Source organism: Megalobrama amblycephala, linkage group LG8 (assembly GCF_018812025.1).
Source record: "Megalobrama amblycephala isolate DHTTF-2021 linkage group LG8, ASM1881202v1, whole genome shotgun sequence".
NCBI lineage: Eukaryota > Metazoa > Chordata > Actinopteri > Cypriniformes > Xenocyprididae > Megalobrama > Megalobrama amblycephala.
The window spans coordinates 10,197,594-10,220,157 of record NC_063051.1 but is presented as its reverse complement, the minus strand read 5'-3'; the positions used below and the strand labels follow the sequence as shown (position 1 = coordinate 10,220,157).

At 41.2% G+C, this 22,564-nt stretch overlaps 2 protein-coding genes across 3 annotated transcripts in view; both read left to right on the top strand.

The window, feature by feature from the left end:
- The window catches only part of cacna2d2a (calcium channel, voltage-dependent, alpha 2/delta subunit 2a), a 383,618-nt gene that overhangs the window by 161,357 nt on the left and 199,697 nt on the right, over nt 1–22,564 (top strand). The window lies entirely within an intron of this gene.
- Nucleotides 9,904–10,828, top strand: LOC125273632 (complement C1q-like protein 4). Its single transcript, XM_048199177.1, has 2 exons — nt 9,904–10,100; nt 10,302–10,828. The coding sequence occupies exons 1-2, from the start codon at nt 9,998–10,000 to the stop codon at nt 10,580–10,582; spliced, it is 384 nt and encodes a 127-aa protein (XP_048055134.1). The 5' UTR covers nt 9,904–9,997; the 3' UTR covers nt 10,583–10,828.

Here is a 22,564-nt window from a genome sequence, read left to right as displayed (position 1 = left end):
CTGGACCCGCTCCTCTGTGAGGGGCGTAGTCCGGCCGACCGAGTCTAGCTCGAGACCGAGATAAGAGATCCTCAGCCCGGGGGCGAGTTTGCTCTTGTCCCAGTTGACCCGAAGACCCAACCGGCTGAGGTGAGCTAAACCCATGTCCCTGTGTTCGCACAACTGCTCTCTCGAGCTGGCCAGAAACAACCAGTCATCGAGGTAGTTGCGAACGCCCTGTTCCCAGGGGGGAACAATGGCCACCTCCGCAACCTTCGTAAAGATGCGGCGCGACAGGGCCAGCCCGAAGGGTAGGATTTTGTACTGATATGCTCGACCTGTGGCGAGGCAGAATCGAGACATGAAGTACGCATCCTTCAGGACGAACGCTGCAAACCAATCCCCGGGACGGATGCATTCGAAAATGCACTTCTGCATGAGCATCTGAAACGGCAGCCTGAAGGTACCGGTTCGAGATGCGCAGATCCAGGATTGACCATAGCCCACCGCCCTTTTTGGGTACAATGAAGTAGGGCTGTAAACCTAACTTCAAATCGGTTGGAGGGACCGGCTCGATTGTATCCCTCGCCAGGAGGACAGCAATCTCCGCCCGGAGAACAGGTGCATTGTCCAGCGACACTTGAGTGTAGTGGACACCCCTGAAAGCCGGAGGACTCCGGGCGAACTGAATCGCATAGCCGAGTCTGATAGTACGAATGAGCCAGCGGAATGGGCTGGGGAGCGCTAACCAGGCTTCCAGACACCAAGCCAGCAGAACCAAACGCTCCACAGACGTGCCGGGGGTGGGGCAGGGAACCAGAGTACGGGGACCCGACTGGGACGGCATGGTAGTGGCCCAGAATTTGATCAGACTCTGCGAGGTAGCAGTGTGTATGGGAGACAGCTGTAACGTCTGGACCAATCAGCCACACAATTATTCATTGTATTTAATGAATTACCCATAAACTCACTCTCACTATCAAAGTTCTCTGAACTCATCCCCCTAAAACTGTAACCAGCATCCCAATGTTGCTAGCACACAGGCCAACCTAGGTGTCCTGTTACAGTTATATGGTACTTTTATGATCCAGAAGAATTCTGGAGAGACTGAGAAGGACAAATAAACTCTCTTAATCCTATGTATTCTCTATATAACCACTTGGGAAATGTATAAACATGTATCCAATTTTCCCATCTCATGACTTTCCTTTTATAGGCTTTATTCTATGTATTAATTCTCTCTTTTGAACTATTTTGGTATTAATGTTCCATAGTTGCAAATGTATAGTTAACTGAGATCACATTGGCAGCATGTTTGGTATCTACGGACTCCAACTTTAATTTCCTATTTGGTAATTTATGTTACATGTTACTAACTCTGTGACATGTTAGAATTATAGGAAGCTAGAAGGTTATTCTCTCATTCATCCAATCCAGTGTCTTATGCTAATATCTTGCTACAGAACAAAGACTCGTAAAACTTCCCTCTGAAAGGGGAACTCCTTATTGGCTCAGACACCTCAAGAGGGTGTGACATCTTCACCCCTTATATTCACTGATCACAAGGAACCCTCTCTCTTCCTGCTCGTCCTCCTCTTCTTCTTTTTTTACTGACAAATGCTGATGTCAAGATGATGCTGTAAGAAGCTAGAAGCTTCTAAGGAACCCCAAGCTTGTGCCAGGCCTCGGCCTAGACCTTCCATTCACCAAAGATCCTCTGAATCCAACTGGTTCTCTTTCATCAAGACAATATCAGCAAAGATTCAACGGGAGCCTCCACAAATTGCATCAGGACAGTTTTAATTCAACTTGGAGAGACATGCAAGTATCAAACTTAGTCTCATTATCGGATACATTGAGTATCCTTACCCCTTTGAAAGAGGGGCCTGTTAAAACTAAACTGATGGTTTGCTCAAGGCTGTTGATCTGCTGAAATGTACAACAATGCTGTAACCTCTTGCTTCCTGTACTCTGCTTTAGCCCTCTCTCTCTTGGTAAACTGTATGCATGTATGTGTGTGAAAGTTAGAGTAGTTTAAGTATTTAGTCTAGTTAATAAAGTCTTGTTCATGTCACACGTAAGGTTGTCCGTGTTTTGCGCTCATATACGGGAGTCCCTATTCATGTCGGTCCTGACTACAGGCTTTTAGTAGAATAAGATTGTTATTTCCCATAACCTGGAAATGAACATTTCTTAGAATTAATAAACAATTAACACTGTGTGTTCATTGAACAACAGGTTAATTGATTGTAATATTAATTTTATTACATTAAGTTAATTTTATTAACTGATTAAAATATTAATCATTAATTATAACTAGTTATGATTAATTATTCATATTTATTTTGAGCTAATTTGCTACACAGCACACGGGGCACGGCCTGCACCAACACACTGACACCTGCTGACGGGGCCTTGCACACTGCCACCCACACTCTCTTGGGACCTGGAGGATCAGAAAACAGTTCTTAGTGGGTACCGCTGGACTCCGGAGAGCCAGCGGCAGAACAGACCAAAATTTCCACCCGGCCCTCCTCCGGGGAGGGAGCATCGTCCCCCGAAAGAACTGTTTACCTCACCTCAGCGGGCTGAGCAGACTGGGTTTTAGGCCAGCTTGTGAGATGAGCGCATCGAGAAAGCGTACTTTGACGATGACACATCCCAGCAAGGCTAGCCAGGGGTGTTTCCGGACCACCATGGTGGACATTGTCTGGCCAGGGGCCTGCGCTATGACAGCTCAGAACTACCCAAAGCAATGAGTGCTTTGGCCTACCACGGGCTTGCCAGGGGCCAAGACCTATGCAGGGCAGAGGTGGTGTGCCTGTAGCACTGCCACCTCACCCTAGAGGGTAGTGAGAGAGAACAACTTGTAATGCAGATAATGGCCCTGTTGGCATTCCATATTTGACACCAAAAAAGGCCACAAACTGCCAAGCTTTTCCCATGCACTTCCGGGCTAAGACAGGGGGCGGGGCAAGGCAAGAATGCGTCGCACAACTCCCCCAGGGGCCTGGGAAAGCATGGTTGTCAAGTCTGAATCTGATTCAGCACGAGCACACCACAACTGTGGGACGCTCAGCCTCATCTTCATGTCCAGAGCCCAACAATACTCTCTCCAATGTAGCAGTCGACATCTGATCCTCTGCTGGAGCCCTGACTAAGACACTAGGTCCTCCATAAGAAGGACCAGCAATCCAAGCAGAAGCTACCAGCCATGTTGGACAGTGAACGTGGCCGTCCAACTGGCCGTCCACTGGGCGCCGACGTGGCCATGTTATACTAAACATGAACCACCCACGAACATAGTCACAACATGTTTGTGATGCACTAGAGGAGTGGGGGGCCCACGGAGAATGGCTTGGCGGGTATTGCCCCACTGTGATCCTCTGGTCACTCAGGCTCATTAACCAAAGTAGTATCTTTCTGATTCAGAAAAATAAACTAGATCGGGGAATAAGTGAGGGGACTTCACCTCATTAAAGGCACTAGAGTCTCGACCGTGCATCTAGAGCGCCAGACAACGCGCTGGGTTGCCATGGCAACACGCGCTGTCAGCCGGCAGCTCGACGGCACACGGCGCGCTGAGCGCTCAAGCCCTTACGAGAAAGGCAAGACAAACAACGTGCCAACGTGGGCATATTCCCATAAGAGAATATGACCACCCACAAACACAGTCTCAGCACGCTAAGCAGACATGAGAAAGTGATTGTGGCCGTCAGTGAGGATAGGAAACGACCGCCTCCAGAAACACACAGACAGAATGACATCTTGAAAAAGACACAGTGTCTGTCTGTGAAGCTCTTTTAGAAGGGGAAACTTCAGCTCTTTTGTGTCGAGACACACAGGGAGCGTCACGACGTGTTTAGAAAAACCAGACCAAATCGCAGACCAACCAGTGGAATTACAGCAGAACGCTGAGAAAACAGCAGATGTTTCCACCCGGCTCACTCCAACTCGCGACCTCGCTGCAGCGTCATCACACCAACACAAGCGCCGAAGACTTCTTTCAGAGACTTGAAGTTCTAACAGCCACGGGACACCAACAAGGTAGGCTCCGAAGCAAAAGACAGAGTGCGATTGCATCTGCTACCCTATTTATATCCACCTGTTAGGGGAGGTGCGCATTATGCAAATATCGCACACCAATCTCCATTGGCTTGTTTTAGTTCTCTCGAAGCTGATAGGGCTCTCTAGCGATAGCCCAATTCGTACTGACGTACGTCGAACGTGACCGACTGAAAGGGAACTCAGGCCAAACATGCATAAACACACCTTTTACAAATCTATTGCAAAAGTTTTATTGAAAGTAAAATCTATCAAATGCAATTAACTAATCATCTAATAAGATTAAATATTGTGGGCCCTATTTTAACGATCTAAACGCAAAGTGTAAAGCGCAGGTGCACTCAGGGCGTGTCCAAATCCACTTTTGCTATTTTAACGACGGAAAAACGGTCCGTGCGCCGGGGCGCATTTTTGAAATGGGTTGTCCATATTCTCTTAATGAGTAATGGGCGTAACGTTCAATAAACCAATCAGAGTGTCATCTCCCATTCCCTTTAAGAGCGAGATGCGCTCGCGCCATGGCGGATTGATATTTACATGGCGGAATTTGTTGGCGGAAAAGCTGAAATTACCTGTTAAGTGGCCAGTCAATCTTTCAGTCATCTGCGTTGGATGCAGGCTTTCAAATAGCTCAGCGCGATGAGTCAGTTAATATATATGTGTGTGTATTGGCACGATTGTTCAATTAATTAGCCAATTTCGTTCATCATTATAAGTAGTAATAGGCTGAATTGAAAATAGGTAGCCTAATTCTAATACACGCAATGACTGTTCATCATTACATTTTATATTTGGGCATTTCTCAGATTAAGGGCCAAATTGGGTTGTGGCAATTTTGAAAATTAAAATTCCAAATTTTACTATTTGGAATACATCAAATTATCAGTCCTTAAGTCAGGAGCGACGTTATGAGCTTGGTTGAGACCATAAGATAAGGGAATTTATGATTTTTTGCCATTTTCTTAACTATGTGATGTAAATGTGTCATTACCATCACATCATTGAATATATGAAAAAAATAAAACGTAAATGATAAATCAGTGCTTTTAAAACATTTTGTGGTTTCACATGGAATCTATTTTATCTTGAACTTAATGGGATTGTTGATTTTTACCTGCAAGATGAATTATAGTCATTTAAGTATCTAAATTTCTGATTCATCAATCTACCCTGGCTTGGAATATAAGCTTATTTTAAGTGAATTATTTTAATACAGTGATCATTTAGACTGTCCAACATTGTCAGAAATATATAATTGTAGGATGTTTTTGTAATTTATACATAATTTACTGGCAAAAATATGTATGGTGATGGTGATGACATGGCAGTTCTGGTAATGACAGTTTGTTGCGGTGATGACAAATCACTGATCATAAGCTATTGTAATTTAAGATCCTAAGTGACTTCAGACCAACAACAAAAAAAAGACCAGCTAGTAATCTGACCCACCATGGCAGCCCACGGCCCCTGACCCGCCATGGCAGCCCACTGCCCCTTACCCGCCATGGCAGCCCACGGCTCCTGACCCACCATGGCAGCCCACGGCCCCTGACCCGCCATGGCAGCCCACGGCCCCTGACCCGCCATGGCGGCTTGGATCCATGGACTCATCCTGGAGACCTCCGGTCATGTCCGTTCCTCTCCCTGCTCTTGCGTGAGGTCTCCAGGACGCCCACCCCCCTCCCTGGTTGTTACATCTACGGCGCGAGGACGCTCCTACCGGGAGGGGGAGGTACTGTCACAGTTCCCGTGTCTCCCGGACTCCATTTCCCATCATCCTCTTGTATCCACACCTGCACTCACTTCCCACTTCCCTCGTCATCTCCCCATCAGCACTCATCACCTGCACCTGGACTCCCTCATCAGCACTGCCTATATAATGGACTCACTCCCTTCACTCCCTGTCCGTTCTTAATGTTGTGTTACGTGTGTCATGCTATGTTCTATTCCTGGATTGCTAATAAAACCCATCATTTGTGGATATCCGTACTCGCCTCATCTCTCCTGCAACAGCACCGTAACAATTACTCATTGAAAGATAATTTTATATTTCTCTTTTTTTCTCTGTCCTTAGCTCTCTTCCTTTGTTTAACTTTCCATCGCTTTTTTTCATATCTGTGTTCTCGCGTGCTCAATAGGGAAACAGATTTCAATTTTCCTGTTTCTCTTCTTCTACAATATCTCTCTTTCTCACTCTGCAGATACTGTGCATATTTCTCAGGATCATCTTTCAGACGTTTTCTGTAAGATTTGGACCTTTGGGCAGCTGCTTTTGGAGCCATGTCACACCTAAACACAACAATTATAATGAATTAATTTAGTATTCTAAAAACAAATGCATTACCTAATTTAAAATATAGTGACTTTTAATTGGTAAATGTATATTAATTCATTTAAGATAACATATTCAACATAAATTCTTTAAAGAACAGTATGTTTAATGTATCTGCCGTCATCACCACCACAACCTGTCATTACCAGCACAAGCTGTAATGTGCTGGTAATGACTGTGCTGGTAATGACACTTTTGTAAAAAAACTAGCCTTACTAGCAAAGATGATGACTTAGCAAGTGTAGCTAGCTTTCTACATGTAATGTACACCATTTAAACTATTAAAGTGATAAAAATAATCCAAAAATGTTTAAAAATACAGAAATACAACACATATGGTAATGACGCATAATAAGTGTACATGCCCAACACAAAGAATAAAGAGTAGATTTACTTACTTTTCTGGACATCAAGGCATCAGTCTTGCAGCTTGAAATCCATGTGCTCCACTGTGAAATTAGGTTACCATGGCTACTAAATAAACTTTTGATGAAAAAAAAGTAGGAAAGTGCCTTTATGCAGAGCGTGTTGGTAATGACGGCTAAACCACGGGACAGGTAGAAATTAAGCAAAATAAAGTATAAAATGCATATATATGCTTAATCTGTGCATGTAGTTTATTAGTTCAGGTAACTCAAATTCATATGCATATTTTTTATTTATTAATTTGTGATAAATAATGTTTGACATATGGCATGACATGTGAAAACTCTGGTGGCGGACAACACCAAAACACAGATAATGTACCACAAAACACCAATAAAATGTGTTAAAATCATTAGTAAGAGCAGCCATAAAAAAGTCTAGGCTTGTTTTTGTTTATACTAATTAGTGGTGCTAAAATGTATTAGATTTATTTAGTTTTTAATAAAATTACACCCTGTGGACAGAAATAGGCCCGAATTCTGGGAAATACCCATTTATGTAGCCTACACAATAATATTCTTTTACACTGTAATCCTTTTGTTTTTAATATTTGGCATGTTTGTGTGATGCGCATCCCTGTGTGTAATAAGCAAAGTCAACGCGCACTGTGGACGCGCCCAGAGGCGCAGTTTCTACCAACGCACTCTAACAAAAAAATATTGCGCCATTGACTTTAGACTTTAGACCAGGTTTGAGTTGGTCTATGGCGCAGTCTATTTTCAGCTCCTTAAAATAGCAATGCGCCGGCAATGCGCCTGAACACTCCTCTTTTTTAGACCAGCACGCCCATGGGCGCACTAACTGGCGCAAATGCATTTACTAATTTAAGGACGTGGCGCTGAACGGGAAAACGCGAACGGCGCCGGACGCAAACTAGCAAACACACTTGCGCTGCGCCTTGCGTCGCATTGCGCCGGGTGTATTATAGGGCCCAGAGTGTCTGTATAATGTTCTTTTTATACATTTTCAGGGCTTGTTTTCTTTGTTTCATAGCTCAAACTAAACAGACCGATAAGATTAATAACTATAAGAGATTTATAACTACCATTATTCATTTTAATTATTCTAATGTCTAATTAAAACATCTACAAATGTATAAAACTTATCAAAGATCAGATGAAAAGAACTGTATTAGGGACTAAAAAATGCAAAACACAGACTTCATTCAAACCACATTGAAAGTGATAGAAGAAAAAGTTTTATAAATACAATTTTTTCCAATATTTTATTAATAAATGCTTATTCATAAAAAAATATGATTTTTGTGTGATTATTACTCTTGATATATACTGTTATGGGGCTATGTAAGCAATCAACCCTGCAGATTAATGCTTAAATGCTCTGTATATCTGTTAAGACAAAGTGAGTACAAATACAGAAATTCTGCTCCTAACTAGACCCAACGTTGCAATATTACGTTTCCCTAAAAACTTACTAAAAAGTAAAAATTTGAAAAACCTTTAATTTCTACATCAGAGGCCTCCTAAAACAATATCTGAGTGGTCAAAAAAATATTTGCTCTTTTTTTTCTATATTTGGGTTTTACAGGGTTAAGCTAGTCCTAGACTAAAATGCATGTTTGAGCAGTTTTAACTGAAAGCAACTTGAACTGACAAATCTTAAAGTATGTCAGTGTCATTATTTTGTCTTATGATGCACACCAGTAATGTTTTTTTTTTCAAGGGTGAGTATATAAAACATACTTAAATGTCCTAATTGAACTCAGGCCTAATCCTGGTTTAGGCTGAGCCCCGTCTCTGAAACCAGGCCTAAGTGTTACTTTCAGCTAAGTCATACTTCAACGTGCTTTCTGTTGTATTCTCACCATTCATCTCCTCTGTCCAGATCCGTGCCTCTGATTTAAATAAAGACTGTTTGTGTTACTCATCTGTCTGTTCCCTTCTGTGAAGTGACACAATAAATACTATTAATATGAGAATTTATCCTGCATTCACACGACTGGAGGTTTCTGTGATTTTTCCCTGTGCATGCTTTAAAGTTGCCAACTGCTGATCTATATAAATTTAAAAGAGAGAGAGAGTCAAAGTTATTTTCTGTTGAGATCAACATAGTGCCACAAATGTTGTGAATAGAGATAAACATCTACTGAGTCTGGAACATCTCTTTGATTATGATTAACTATTAACTTGAACTACTTATTTATCTGAAGCAATATAAATCAAGTACAAAAGGCAGTAAATCAGGACACTATAAAATGAACATGAGAGGAGCTGGAAACAAACATCAGTGAAGAATGAAGGCTTTAGTATGTATACTGCTGCTGTTGGAAACCTTTGTGTTTGTCGTCCAGCAGCAGGTAGATGGAGGACTCAATGAGAATGAGATCAGTCAACAGATCAGCTCTGAGGACGGAAGACAGAATCCACCTCAAACAGACACTTTGAGAGCTGAAGCTTCAACTGACAGACAACAATACTGTGATCTGGGCATCCCTGACATCCATGCAGCACTGAGAGAACTGACCGCCACCGTTACAGAGCAGAAAGAAAAGAACAGAGAACTGACCGCCACCGTTACAGAGCAGAAAGAAAACATCAGAGAACTGACCGCCACCGTTACAGAGCAGAAAGGAAACATCAGAGAACTGACCGCCACCGTTACAGAGCAGAAAGAAAACATCAGAGAACTGACCGTCACCATTACAGAGCAGAAAGAAAACATCAGAGAACTGACCGCCACCGTTACAGAGCAGAAAGGAAACATCAGAGAACTGACCACCACCGTTACAGAGCAGAAAGAAAACATCAGAGAACTGACCGCCACCGTTACAGAGCAGAAAGGAAACATCAGAGAACTGAGGGATGAGCTGAACAAGAAAAATGAAGGTACTTCACCAAAACATTCACTCTTTTATCAATGATCCTCAAAGTAAAACACCAATGCAATACATTGTATAGCGTAAATGTTAGTGTAAAGTTGAGTATATACTGTGTAAATTGTGTTATCTATTACAATAATCAGTGTAAATGTCATTTAACAGAATCTTTATTTCTTCACAGAAATTTCAAATCTTACTCTGAGTCAAGCGGAGTTGAGAAAGGAAAATAGAGGTGAAAGTGTGCTTGAATGATGTTAAATTCAGTGTATTCATTCTCAGTGTAATACAGTAATATATCACAATATTGCTTATGTTTTTCAATAACAGACAGAGAAATAGCTTTTTCAGCTGCACTGATGGAATCTGGCAGTGGATTTATTGGTCCTTTTACCACTGAAATCACACTAACCTACAGGAAAGTCTTCACAAACATAGGGAACGCCTACAACCCAATTACAGGTAATTATCAATGAAATGGAGTCATAAAACTCAGTTTATAGTAATGAAAACCTTCTGCTCCATTCAGATCTCTCTGCAGTTGTGTAATGTGTATAAGAGAATTAAATGATCTGCCATCTTTCAAAACTATTACAGTGTGTTTGGTAATGAAGCAATCATACAGGAAACAGCTGATTCTGTATCTCTTGTTATTTGATTTAGGTATTTTCACAGCCCCACTGAAAGGAGCGTACATGTTCAGAGTCTCTGTATATGGATATGCCCCATATGAAGCAACTGCAGTCATTGTTAAGAATGGAGAGCAGGTGGTTATAGCTCATGAATATCAGGATCAGCATCAGTTAAACTCCTCAAATGGAGTTGTGTTGATCCTGGAGGTTGGAGATGTTGTCTATGTGAGACTTTGGTCTAACAGGAGGATATATGATAGCCAGAATAACCACAACACTTTTAGTGGTTATCTACTGTTTCCCTTAAAATAACAGGAGCATTACAGAATGTGATTCCAATAATTCTGAACCTTCAGCGTATGATTTAATTGAAAATTATGACAAATCATTAACATATGAACCTGTATTAATGAGGACTAATGTGTGTTTTTGAAATTTGCAGTAAATTACTGTATAAAGTCAGTATAATACACTATATTCATAAGTTCTGATCTGTCTATACATGTAAGTTTGTATAAAGAGTTTCAGCACTGAGACAGACAGGACCCATGAATATCACATGTGACTCAAAAATGTTTTGATAAAGTAGTAAATCTAGAATGTTAAATAATACATTTTTAAGTGTATCTTGTTACTGATACTTGATCTGTATCTCTTCATCCTACATAAATAAGAGAATAAAGACACATTATGGCATTTTCTTTTCCTCATATTTTCATGAACATTTCCCCAACAAACCAGCTGTACAATAATATGCTAGGTCAACAATGTTTGTTTTGAAGTCATGATATCATTTTTGAGTGTTTTAATAATGGAACTGTCATGTAATGACATGTGCATGTAGTTTTCATTTAATTTACAGTTTTTGTCTCTAAAAACTTTTTTTTTTTGTCACAAGCCTCTGATTCTTTTTTTTTTAATTGAGCGTAGACAAAAGTGGATAATTGAAACAATAACAATAATAAAAACAAAATAATAATAATTATTAAAAAAAAATAAGTAAGTAAAAAAAAAAAAAAAAAAATTACAGCAGTTTGGTCAAGTTCAGAATTACAGTATCATCATGTGAGAATTTAAGGATACATATCAGTCTTATAGTCAATGCCAAGACAGTTCAAGGGGATTGTCCACAGCTTCTGGAATGATTTAGATTTACCTTTTAACATATTTCCATATTTCCATCTTTTCCAGAAGTATAGTTTCTTTGATCAGGATTATCCAGTATTTAATTAGAGGTGGTTCAGTACTGACCCATTTATTCATAATTGTTTTTCTCCCTAACATCAGTAAAGTTTTAAAGATATCTGAATATTCCGGGCAGAGGAGGGCAATACACCCATCAAGCACATGAGTGGGGATGCTGTAACCTTCTGTTTACATATTATAGATAGTTTATCACAAACACCATTCCAAAAATCAACAACCAAAGGGGATTCCCAGAGACAATGGAAGAATGTTCCAATGCTATTGTTGCATTTAGGACATTGGGGAGATACAGTAGTATTTATTTTGCTATATTTATTTGGAGACATATAGGCTCTATGTACAATATTAAATTGCATTTCTTTAAATCTATTGCAGACTGAGATTTTTAATGGTAGTCTAATATCTTCCCAGACATTTTCGTCAAAGTCACATTTTAAATTCTTACTCCATGTCTTCTGCAACAAAATCAGATTGTCTGCTTTGTGATGGCTTATCATAGAGTAAAATTTGGATATGAAGTGTTTAACTTCGGTATCCTTGAGAAAAAATCTATCCAAAAAAAAAAAAAGAAAAAAAAAGAAATCAGAGCTATTCAATGTAAGACTTAGCATGTCTAGTCTGGACGAAATGTCTTATCTGCAAATATTTAAAAAAGTCCTTTTGGGGGATATTATATTTTAAGCATAGCTCATTGAATGACATAAAAACACCCTTGTGGAATAAGTCGTATATCCTGTATATTCCCACATGAATCCAGCTACTAAACTGAGAGCCCTTATTAGTATGGTGAAAATATGTGTTACCTGTCAGTGTGGATAGTATGAGCAAACTCTGATTATACTTGAGAGACCTTCTAATCTGTGACCATGTTTTGACAGCTCTGATAATGAGTGGGTTTCCTTTTACCTAGTCAGAGATTTGGGTTTTCTGGTCTAATAAGTTAAATAAGTCTAAGCAAAGAGACTGGGTTACAGAATTGTTGTTCTACATCTACCCACAGTGCATCTTCAGGTTTATGTATCCAATCTAGGAGATGTCTATAATGTTGGGAATTACATGCTCAAGACGTTTAGCCAGGATTTTAGCCAGAACCTTTAAATTTACATTTAATAAACTGATTGGCCTGAAGCTGCGTTCCTCTGGATCCTTTTCTTTTTTATGTATTACAGTGATTTTAGCTACATTCATATTATTAGGCAGTTTAGATACATGAAAAGAGGTATGGATAGCTTTCATAGGGACTTATTTTATCATTCATAATGTAAGGATGGATTTCACTAAGACTGAATTCAAGATTCCTATCCTGTAATAAAACAATAAAAACTCTCTAATCTGAAGCAAGGATCTGCGAGAAAGAGCACGGGGCTCAACCTCCTCTCTTCCCCCCCATGCTGAGTTCCTGACTCCTCACACCTTCTCCTTCCCCTCAGGCACAAATTTATTATCTTAGTTATTTTAAGTAACATCAAGGTAAATACTGGTGCGATTGGTAAGATGGTTTCACTCCCACATCAAAGAGCAATAATAAAGAAAACAAACCCTGTTCTCCTGGTGTGGGAGACGCCCCAATAAAGATTTTATCAATCAGTTGTTTGATCCCCAAAACCAGGCGTGTGACCATTTGGGGCGCGAGAAAGGGTCCGACAGAAGTTGCATGAATATTTGGGTGCTAAATGTTTACTGCTCTTTTGTTAAGATTTGGGTATTTAAAGGGACTTGGCAAACCACTCAAGGAAGAATCTGTAGTCAGAGCTTCCCGCACCATTGCTGTGTGTATCTCTCTATTTGCCAGGTATGCTGACTCTTTGAAATTCTTTTTAATATCTTGGTTTGAATTGTATTTTGTATTTTATGCTGATCGGTTGTGTGATGTATTCTGTTTGATTATTTTTATTGATGTTTTATCCTGCCTGGCAAATTAATAAATGTTATTCTTGATTTATTCTGCATTATTCTTAAATTCATTATTTCTAGTAGATCAAAGCGAAGGTATTACCTCAAATCTGTGTTCAGGATTGTTCATACGGAAGGTTTGATGGATGGAGCATAGGGCACATCAATTGAGTCCATTCTGATTTCTGACAATCACTGTCTTAAATAAGTTGCAGTTTTCGTAAATATATCAAAACTATGCTTTTTGTTACGAGTAAGCAGAGTGCGACCGACTTAAAGGTAGATATTTACCCTGCATCCAATGTTTAAGATCAGAACTGACGAGTTTGTGTTCGGGAAGAGCATTTAATTCGGCCGAAATGACTCTTCCAAAGCGATACCGGGACTGCAGTGAACCAAATATTTGTAACTATAAGATAATCAGAAAATTCTAAGATCCAAATTTAAACACAACTAATCACGATCAGCTGTTACATCGGAAACATTTTGAAACTAAGAGTCACTTATAATTGGAGTCAGATTAAAACTATTCATGGAGTCAGATTTTTAATTAGACACAAAATTGTATTAAATTAAGATGATTTTTTCAGAAGTGCCAGAGGACTTACACGCAAAGTACCTTCGACCAGACCACTAGATGCCGTCGTTGGGCTAGTGGGTGGAACTTTACAATAATGTTGAAAAATTCCACCGGGTAGCCATCAGGCCCTGGAGATTTTCCTAATTGTAAAGAATTAATTGCACGTTTAATTTCCAATAGGGAAATGGGGGCTTCTAAGAGTTCTTGTTGTTTATTGTTTATTTTAGGGATATAAAGATCTTTGAAATAAGTGTTTTTCAATGTACTTTGTTTATCTATATCTGAGCTATATAATTTTTCATAAAATTGTCTAAACATCTCATTTATTTATTTTTTTTGTTTTCTGTTATTCTGCATCCAGAGGAATCTTTAATTGCTGGGATATATCCTTTTGTGGACATATTTTTAACTAATCTAGCAAGGAGATAATTGGGTTTATTATCCATTTCAAAAAATCTTTGTCTTGTGAATAATATGTCCCTATCTGCCTTCCTAGTAAGTAATTGGTTTAATTAAGCTCTCAAAGATTTAAAGGGTTAGTTCACCCAAAAATGAAAATTCTGTCAATTATTACTCACACTCATGCCGTTCCAGACCTGTAAGACCTTTGTTAATCTTCGGAACACAAATTTATTTAGTTGTTTTTTTTTTGGCGCACCAAAAATATTCTCATCGCTTTATAATATTATTATTGAACCACTGTAATCACATGAACTGTTTTAAATATGTTTTTAGTACATTAATGGATCTTGAGAGAGGAAATGTCATTGCTGGCTATGGAGGCCTAACTGAGTCATCGGATTTCAACCAAAATATCTTAATTTGTGTTCCGAAGATCAGCGAAGGTCTTACAGGTGTAAAACGGCACAAGGGTGAGTAATTAATGACAGAATTTGCATTTTTGGGTGAACTAACCCTTTAAGTTCAACAAGAAGTTTGGCTGATTTTGAGGAGTGAAACTTCTATTGTGATAATTCTCTTTTCTTTAATAAGTCCTTTTTCTTTTTACTAGTGTAGGCAATTATCATTCCTTTTAGAAAAGCCTTGTAAGCTTCCCATATTGTTCTAGGGTCCATTACATTTGTATCGTTGGAGTAAAAATATGTATATGTCTGTTCTTTTAAGTAATCATTAAGAGCTGTCTCTTTGAACAAGCTGATTCAGACTCCCTCCTACAATGATGACATTGTAGGGTGAATCCCCGCCTACAGCCAATGATGATCTACCCTATTAGCATAGACACGGCCCTGAGTCAAAGAACTTCCTTTGCAACACCAGCGCCCAGCAGCAGCCCTATGCTTCCACCATTCTGGGATGAGGTGACTTGACAGTCCACTAATTTCTATGGCAATATCAGCTGCTTTGTTAAAAAAAAAAAAAAAAACTTACATTAAAGCTGAAATCCAACCTGAATGATGACAACACAGAATAACATGCAATAACTAGTGATCATCAAATCCTTTTAAGAGTTTATTTTACAGACTTTGTTTTTAAGTCTTCCACTTCTTTTTCTCCCCAAAACATCTTGGTTACGTATGTAACCCTCGTTCTCTGAAGGAGGGAATGGAGACGTCAGAAGTGAATCGACACATTGGGATATCACAAAGAGCGCCCTATCACCTTCGAGTGTAACTAAACGAGCCAATGGATATAGGCGTGTGAGCTTTGCGATGATCTAACAACAGACGAAGAGCTGGTCTGAGGTCCTAAAGCTTTGCGTTCTATCCACATAAAGGCGCAGAGCGCGGACGGGGCAGAGCAAAGCCAGGGCTGGGTCTGCCTCCTCCAAGGGCAGCGCTTGCAGATTCACAACCTGATATCTAAAGGGAGTGGTTGGGCACATAAGAGGAACCTTGGCCACATATCCGGGCAAAGGTCTCAAAATAATCTGAGTGTCACCCGGCCCAAACTCCAGGCACGATTCGTCAACTGAAAATGCGTGCAGGTCCCCTACCCTCTTGATGGAGGCCAATGCAACCAGAGTACTATCTTAAGGGACAGGGCTTTTAACTTAGCTGACTGGAAATTATTAAAGGGAGGTCCCCGGAGAGCAGTAAGCTCCAGGGACAGGTCTCAAGAGGGTATGGTGGGTGGACGAGGCGGATTCAGTCTCCTCGCCCCCCACAGGAATCTAACAATCAAGCCATGCTTCCCTAAGGACTTACCATCGACTGTGTCGTGATGTGCAGCAATGGCGGCAACATACACCTTAAGGGTGGTGGGAGACAGCCTTCTCTCCATCCCTTCTTGTATGAAGGAAAGCACTGACCTGACCAAGCAATTTTAGGGGTTCTCCCCATGGGAAGAACACCACTCGATGAACAGGTTCCACTTCAGAGCATAGAGGTTCCTAGTAGAAGGAGTTCTAGCAGAAGTGATGGTATCTACAACTGACTGGAGTAGATCACCTAGAACCTCTGCGTCCCATCCAGGGACCAGACATAAAGTTTTGAAAGGTCTGGACGTGGGTGCCAGAGGGTGCCCCGTCTCTGAGTCAGAATGTCCGTCCTCAGAGGAATGGGTCAAGGAGGTGCTGTCATGAGGAGCATTGGTTCTGGAAACCAGGTCCAAGTGGGCCAGTAGGGTGCAACTAACAGGACCTGCTCCTCGTCCTCTCTGACTTTGCACAGGAGCTGTGCTAGCAGGCTCACTGGGGGAAACGCATACTTGCGAAGGTTCCAGGGCCAGCTTTGTGCCAGTGCGTCTGTGCCGAGAGTGCCCTCGGGCAGGGAGTAAAACAACTGGCAATGGGCTGTGTCCAGAGAGGCAAACAGATCTATCTGTGTGGCCCTGAAACACTGCCAAATCAGCTGGACCACCTGGGGATGGAGTCTTGTCTGCTGCATGGTTGAGCATGCCTGGGATGTGGATGACACAAAGTGACCTCAGATGCTTTTGACTCCATAAAAGGAGATGGCGGGCGAGTTGCGACATGTGATGGAAGCGTAGACCGCCCTGGTGATTGATGTATGCAACGGTCGCAGTGCTGTCTGTACAGACCAGCATGTGCTTGCCTAGTAGAAGCCCCTTGAGGCGGCCCAGTGCAAAACGTACTGCTATATCGGGGCAATTGATATGCCAATGCAGCTGATGTCCGACCACTGAGTGAGGGTATGACTGCAGCTCGGTGTAATGGACACATGGAATGTGCCACGTTGCCACGCTCATCTTGGGACTCTGGCATGAAGCCAGTGTTGGACTTGTCTCATATGAAGCAATCTGAGCAACGTGACTGCGGCTGCGGATGCCATATGCCCCAGGAGCCACTGAAATAATTTCAGTGAGGCTGTCGTCCTACTCTTGAGTGAACTCAGGCAGTTCAACACTGACTGGATGCGCTCCTCGGTGAGGCATGCTGTCTGGGCGACCGAGTCCAGTTCCATACCGAGATAAGAGATCCTCTGCCAGGGCTCAAGTTTGCTCTTGTCCCAGTTGACCCAAAGACCCAACCGGCTGAGGTGAGCTAACACCAGATCCCTGTGCTCACATAGTTAATCTCGCGAGTGAGCTAGAATGAGCCAGTCGTCGAGATTATTGAAGATGCAAATTGTCTGTTCCTTGAGGGGAACAATGGCAGCCTCCACAATCTCGGTAAAGACACGGTGCAACAGGGCCAGCTGGAAGGGTAGGACTTTGTACTGATATGCCCGACCCTCGAACACAAACCATAGAAAGGGACTGTACTGAGACAGAATCGAGACTTGAAAGTATGCGTCCTTCAGGTCGTTCGCTGCAAACCAATCTTGGGGACGGATGCATTCGAAAATTAGTTTCAGCATCAGCATCTTGAACGGCAGCCTGTGAAGGACTCACAGATCCACGATTGGCCATAACCCACCACCTTTCATGAAGTAGGGGCTGTAGAGGGCTGTGTTCTTAGATCCAGTGCGAGCCAAAAGCTGCTTCAGCATGCTGAACACCCAGACATGTGATACAGTGATTGTGACCGTCAGCAGGGGCCAGGGAATGACCGCATCCAGTAACGCATCCTTCCGTGAAGTTTTTTTAGAAAGGAAATCAACTCTTTGTGAAGTGCTAAAGCACATAGAAACAGCCGCAGTGCGATTGTAGGTACACATTGATCGCCTACAATCAGCACACAGAGAAATCCGGCCCAAATTTTAAGCCTTGTCTGGAAAAACAACTTGCTGTGAAAACAACAGTTGAGAGCTCTGTTTAAAGCTTGCGGCCACGATCACACTGAACGGTGATCTTAGCAGGAACACAGTGCTTGGCTCCGAAGCGAAAGACAGAGTGTGAGTGTACCCACGACACTTGCTTGCGTGTCCAATGGCTCATTTACTTACACTTGAAGGTGATAGATGAATTGGGATATCGCAAGAGAGTCCTGTTCACTTCTGATGTACGTTGAACGTAACTGATTGAAAGGAAACCTCTGCTCTCTAGAAACCCAGTCAGTCTAGGTTGAAATTCTGTCTGGGTTGAAATGCTTTTTAAATTCAAGTATTAGCATTATAAACACTGAATTAATACCAACATATGAAATTAAATTAACGACATGCATCAGAAAAATTGTGAATGTCAGACAAAAGGTGCGCCGTTGACACGGGGGACGGGGGGTCAGGACCCCCTCAGTTTTGAAAAGACAGAAATCGACCCCCGTCCGGGCTGCTTCAATCAGTCACAATATATCATCTTTTAGCTTAGGATATTTTCTTTCAAATTAGACCATTTTCAAGTTTCTGTGAGCTTTCGTTTGTAAATGATCAACTCTTTTGTCTCGGATGTGAATAGGAAATGCGCTCTGGAACGGATAAACACACGATCTCCAAACAATCGATCAAAGCGTGCTAACGTTTTAGGAAAGGTCGATGGTATATAAGTCATGCCTGAACGTTAGTGTTTGTCAATCAAGCCAAACCATCCATTCAGAAACCGAGAAATTTGACACTTTAAGGTAAGGAGGCTGATCTCTCTGGTTGGTGCGAGCTGGCTTGACTAAAGTTTTCAAGAGGATTTATAGTTTATGGACTGTTTTGAGTTAGGTAATTACATCTAGAAAGTTAAAAGCATTGATGACATCTAAAAAAGAGATATCTGAAAGCGAAACGAAAGTTATTGCCTCGACCAGTGACACAGGGGAGGACGCACAAGAGGAGACCTGCGCATTTAATTGGTATGTGTATACTGTAATACTGCATTTACAATGCTTATCAGTGGCGTGCACTTTGATTGCGAAAGTGTAAGTGCCCTTTGCGGTTGCATCTGAGGTCTCAGTCAGCAGTCCCTCTCTCTCTCGCACACTCCTGCTTCTCCTGGTGTTTTATCCTGTCTCCACGCCAATCACTGTAATAAGAGACAGGTGTTTCTTATTTGTGCTTAACCCGCTCATTAACCATGCGTCTCCTGACACTCTCTCCCGCTGCAGACCTCACTGAACCACGCCCCCCTCGCCACAGTCTTATATACATGTCTGTTAAAGCAAGACTATGTAAACAAAATGACAGAGTATAAATGACTGAAGAGCTGATTGACTCTTTGGATACTGATTCACCATTAAACCCTCAATGCCGAGAAGCTCAGAGCTGACTACATGTTCAAAGCATGATTATTGTACTTTATACTTTAATGATGAAGTTTTATTTACCTTTACATTCTTGTTTATTTTAAAAAGAAAAGTAACCAATTAAAAGAAATGTAAATGATCACAAAAACTGTCTACATGTCATGGTTATGCTCAGTTTAGTTCAGGCATGTCTGTATTAGTTATTGTCTGTTTCTGTGGCAAATCATTTGTTATTCATCACATTCAGATGTTCATGATTTAGTTCCTCATTTACCCTGTGTATAAATATCCCGTTGTCGGTTCACTGTAATGCATGCACTCAGTTTGGTTATATTTGTATTCTGTAATAAAGCCTATTAATCTTAATCTCTTACATTGTGTTCCTGTATACACCACACTCTGCTATAGTGTGACACCACTGAGGCTTGATTTATAGTGTTTTAAGACTTTGAATAAGAACATACCACAGAGAAGTCTTCTGACCAAATTGTAAGTAATTTAAAATGCTTATAACTTAGGCTAGACTCACCTTACTTTACCTAAACTGAGAATAATAATAAGTAAGGTAAGATCAAATGTTAAGATGATAAGATCAAAGCACACACCTAACCGGAGAATAATGAATAACAAGGTAAGATGTTAAGATCAAAGCACAAACTGTGAAACAGCTCTTTTTATGGTACTGTAAAACAAGTCAAATTAAACTTTATCATAAGTCCATAAATACAACTTCCAAAAATCTAGGGCACTCTTGTACAGGAAAAGTTGTAAATCAAGTTTTCTTCAAATCATTATCTTGAAAAAATTCATTGTTGAGTAATTGTTAGTTTTACACATTTAGTCTGTTACCTTCAGTATATATAATTATACAGTAACAGCAAGAAAAAAAAAAAGAAATGTTCTCCTCAAATGACAAATCTTTTTTGTATTTATTAATCCATGCATTTATTCAGTTCTACTTCTGTTGATAAAGGATGTTGTTGAATGTGGAAAATAACATTTAAAGGAATTGTGTGTATTCAACACAAGTTAAACTCCATCAGCAACATTTGTTTCATTAGTATAAACACAAGACTTCAACATTATATGTGTGAACATCACTTACAATTTTTTTTCTGTGTAAATTAACATCAGACCTTTTCCTTTTTTTCATAACATAAAGCTGATAAACCTGGCAACTGTTGTAAGATATTCACATGGATACCAGAGAGTAGAGTGACCATCAATATCAGAGGTCAGAAATATAACAGGATAATCACTGACACATGACAATAGCTTATGTATTTAATTTAAATAAAGTCACTCAAACTTGCATATGGACATACATTTTGATGTAATTATTCCTCATAGTCACAAAGCCTGTTTTATTAAGTTAGGTCCAATAAATATTATTAGTGTGAGATTTTAACCTGCGCAGATCTGACAATCAAGTCACTCAACTGGAGGTTTGTGATTTCCTCTTTGCGTGCTTTAAGGTTGCCAACCGCTGAGCTATATAAATTTAAAGAGAGAGAGAGAATTGAGTCAAACTTAGTTTCTGTGGACATCAACATAGTGCCACAAATGTTATTCATTAGAGATAAACATGTACTCAACCTGGAACATCTCTTTGATTAAATGACTAACAATTAACTTGAACTACTTATTTATCTGAAGCAATATAAATCAAGTACAAAAGCCAGTAAATCAGGACACTATAAAAGGAACATGAGAGGCTGTGAGGATGACAGAGCAAGAGCTGGAAACAAACATCAGTGAAGAATGAAGGCTTTAGTATGTATACTGCTGCTGTTGGAAACCTTTGTGTTTGTCGTCCAGCAGCAGGTAGATGGAGGACTCAGTGAGAATGAGATCAGTCAACAGATCAACTCTGAGGACGGAAGACAGAATCCACCTCAAACAGACACTTTGAGAGCTGAAGCTTCAACTGACAGACAACAATACTGTGATCTGTGCTTCCCTGACATCCATGCAGCACTGAGAGAACTGACCGCCACCGTTACAGAGCAGAAAGAAAACATCAGAGAACTGACCGCCACCGTTACAGAGCAGAAAGAAAAGAACAGAGAACTGACTGCCACCGTTACAGAGCAGAAAGAAAAGAAGAGAACTGACCGCCACCGTTACAGAGCAGAAAGAAAACATCAGAGAACTGACCGTCACCGTTACAGAGCAGAAAGAAAACATCAGAGAACTGACCGCCACCGTTACAGAGCAGAAAGAAAAGAACAGAGAACTGACCGCCACCGTTACAGAGCAGAAAGAAAAGAACAGAGAACTGACCGCCACCGTTACAGAGCAGAAAGAAAACATCAGAGAATTGACCGCCACCGTTACAGAGCAGAAAGAAAACATCAGAGAACTGAGAGATGAGATGAAGAAGAAAAATGAAGGTACTTCATCAAAACATTCACTCTTTTATCAATGACCCTCAAAGTAAAACACCAATGCAATACATTGTATAGCGTAAATGTTAGTGTAAAGTTGAGTGTATACTGTGTAAATTCTGTTCCCTTTCGATACTTCACTCATACTGTGTATGAGGGAAAAGTCTCCCTTTTTCCCCGCTACTGAAGCCTTTTCAATAACGCAGTGCAGCTGCATCGTCATTGGTTCACTCATTGCAAGTCGTTGAACCAATGACGGCACGGCTTTGCTGCGCGGCCTATGGCGACAAAGCGCGCAAACTTTCCCGCCGAAATGGGCGGGGGTAAAGCCCTATATAAGTGAGCATTTCGCCATAGGCTACTCAGTCCTTTCTCCTTCAGCGACGACTCGTCTTCTCCTCGCAGAAGCCTGCTCGCCTGGAAAGAAGCTCGCCGCCTTGGAAGAAGCTCTGCCGCCGTCGAAGAGGCCCTGCAGCGGACCCAGCTGAGTCGCCGGATTCGCCAGCGCCTTCGCCCTCGCCGACTGCCGCCTGCGCGCCGTTGACGAGCCGCCGCCTCCCGCTTCCTGTTTCCGGCCCTGTCTCAGCGCGTCTCCTGCCGCCATCCGGCGTGCCTAAATAGAGCATTTTCCGCGGTTCACACACCGCATTTAGAGCACTTTCCACAGCGGTTTTCACCGCTTACGGCCCTCGCCGTCTAAG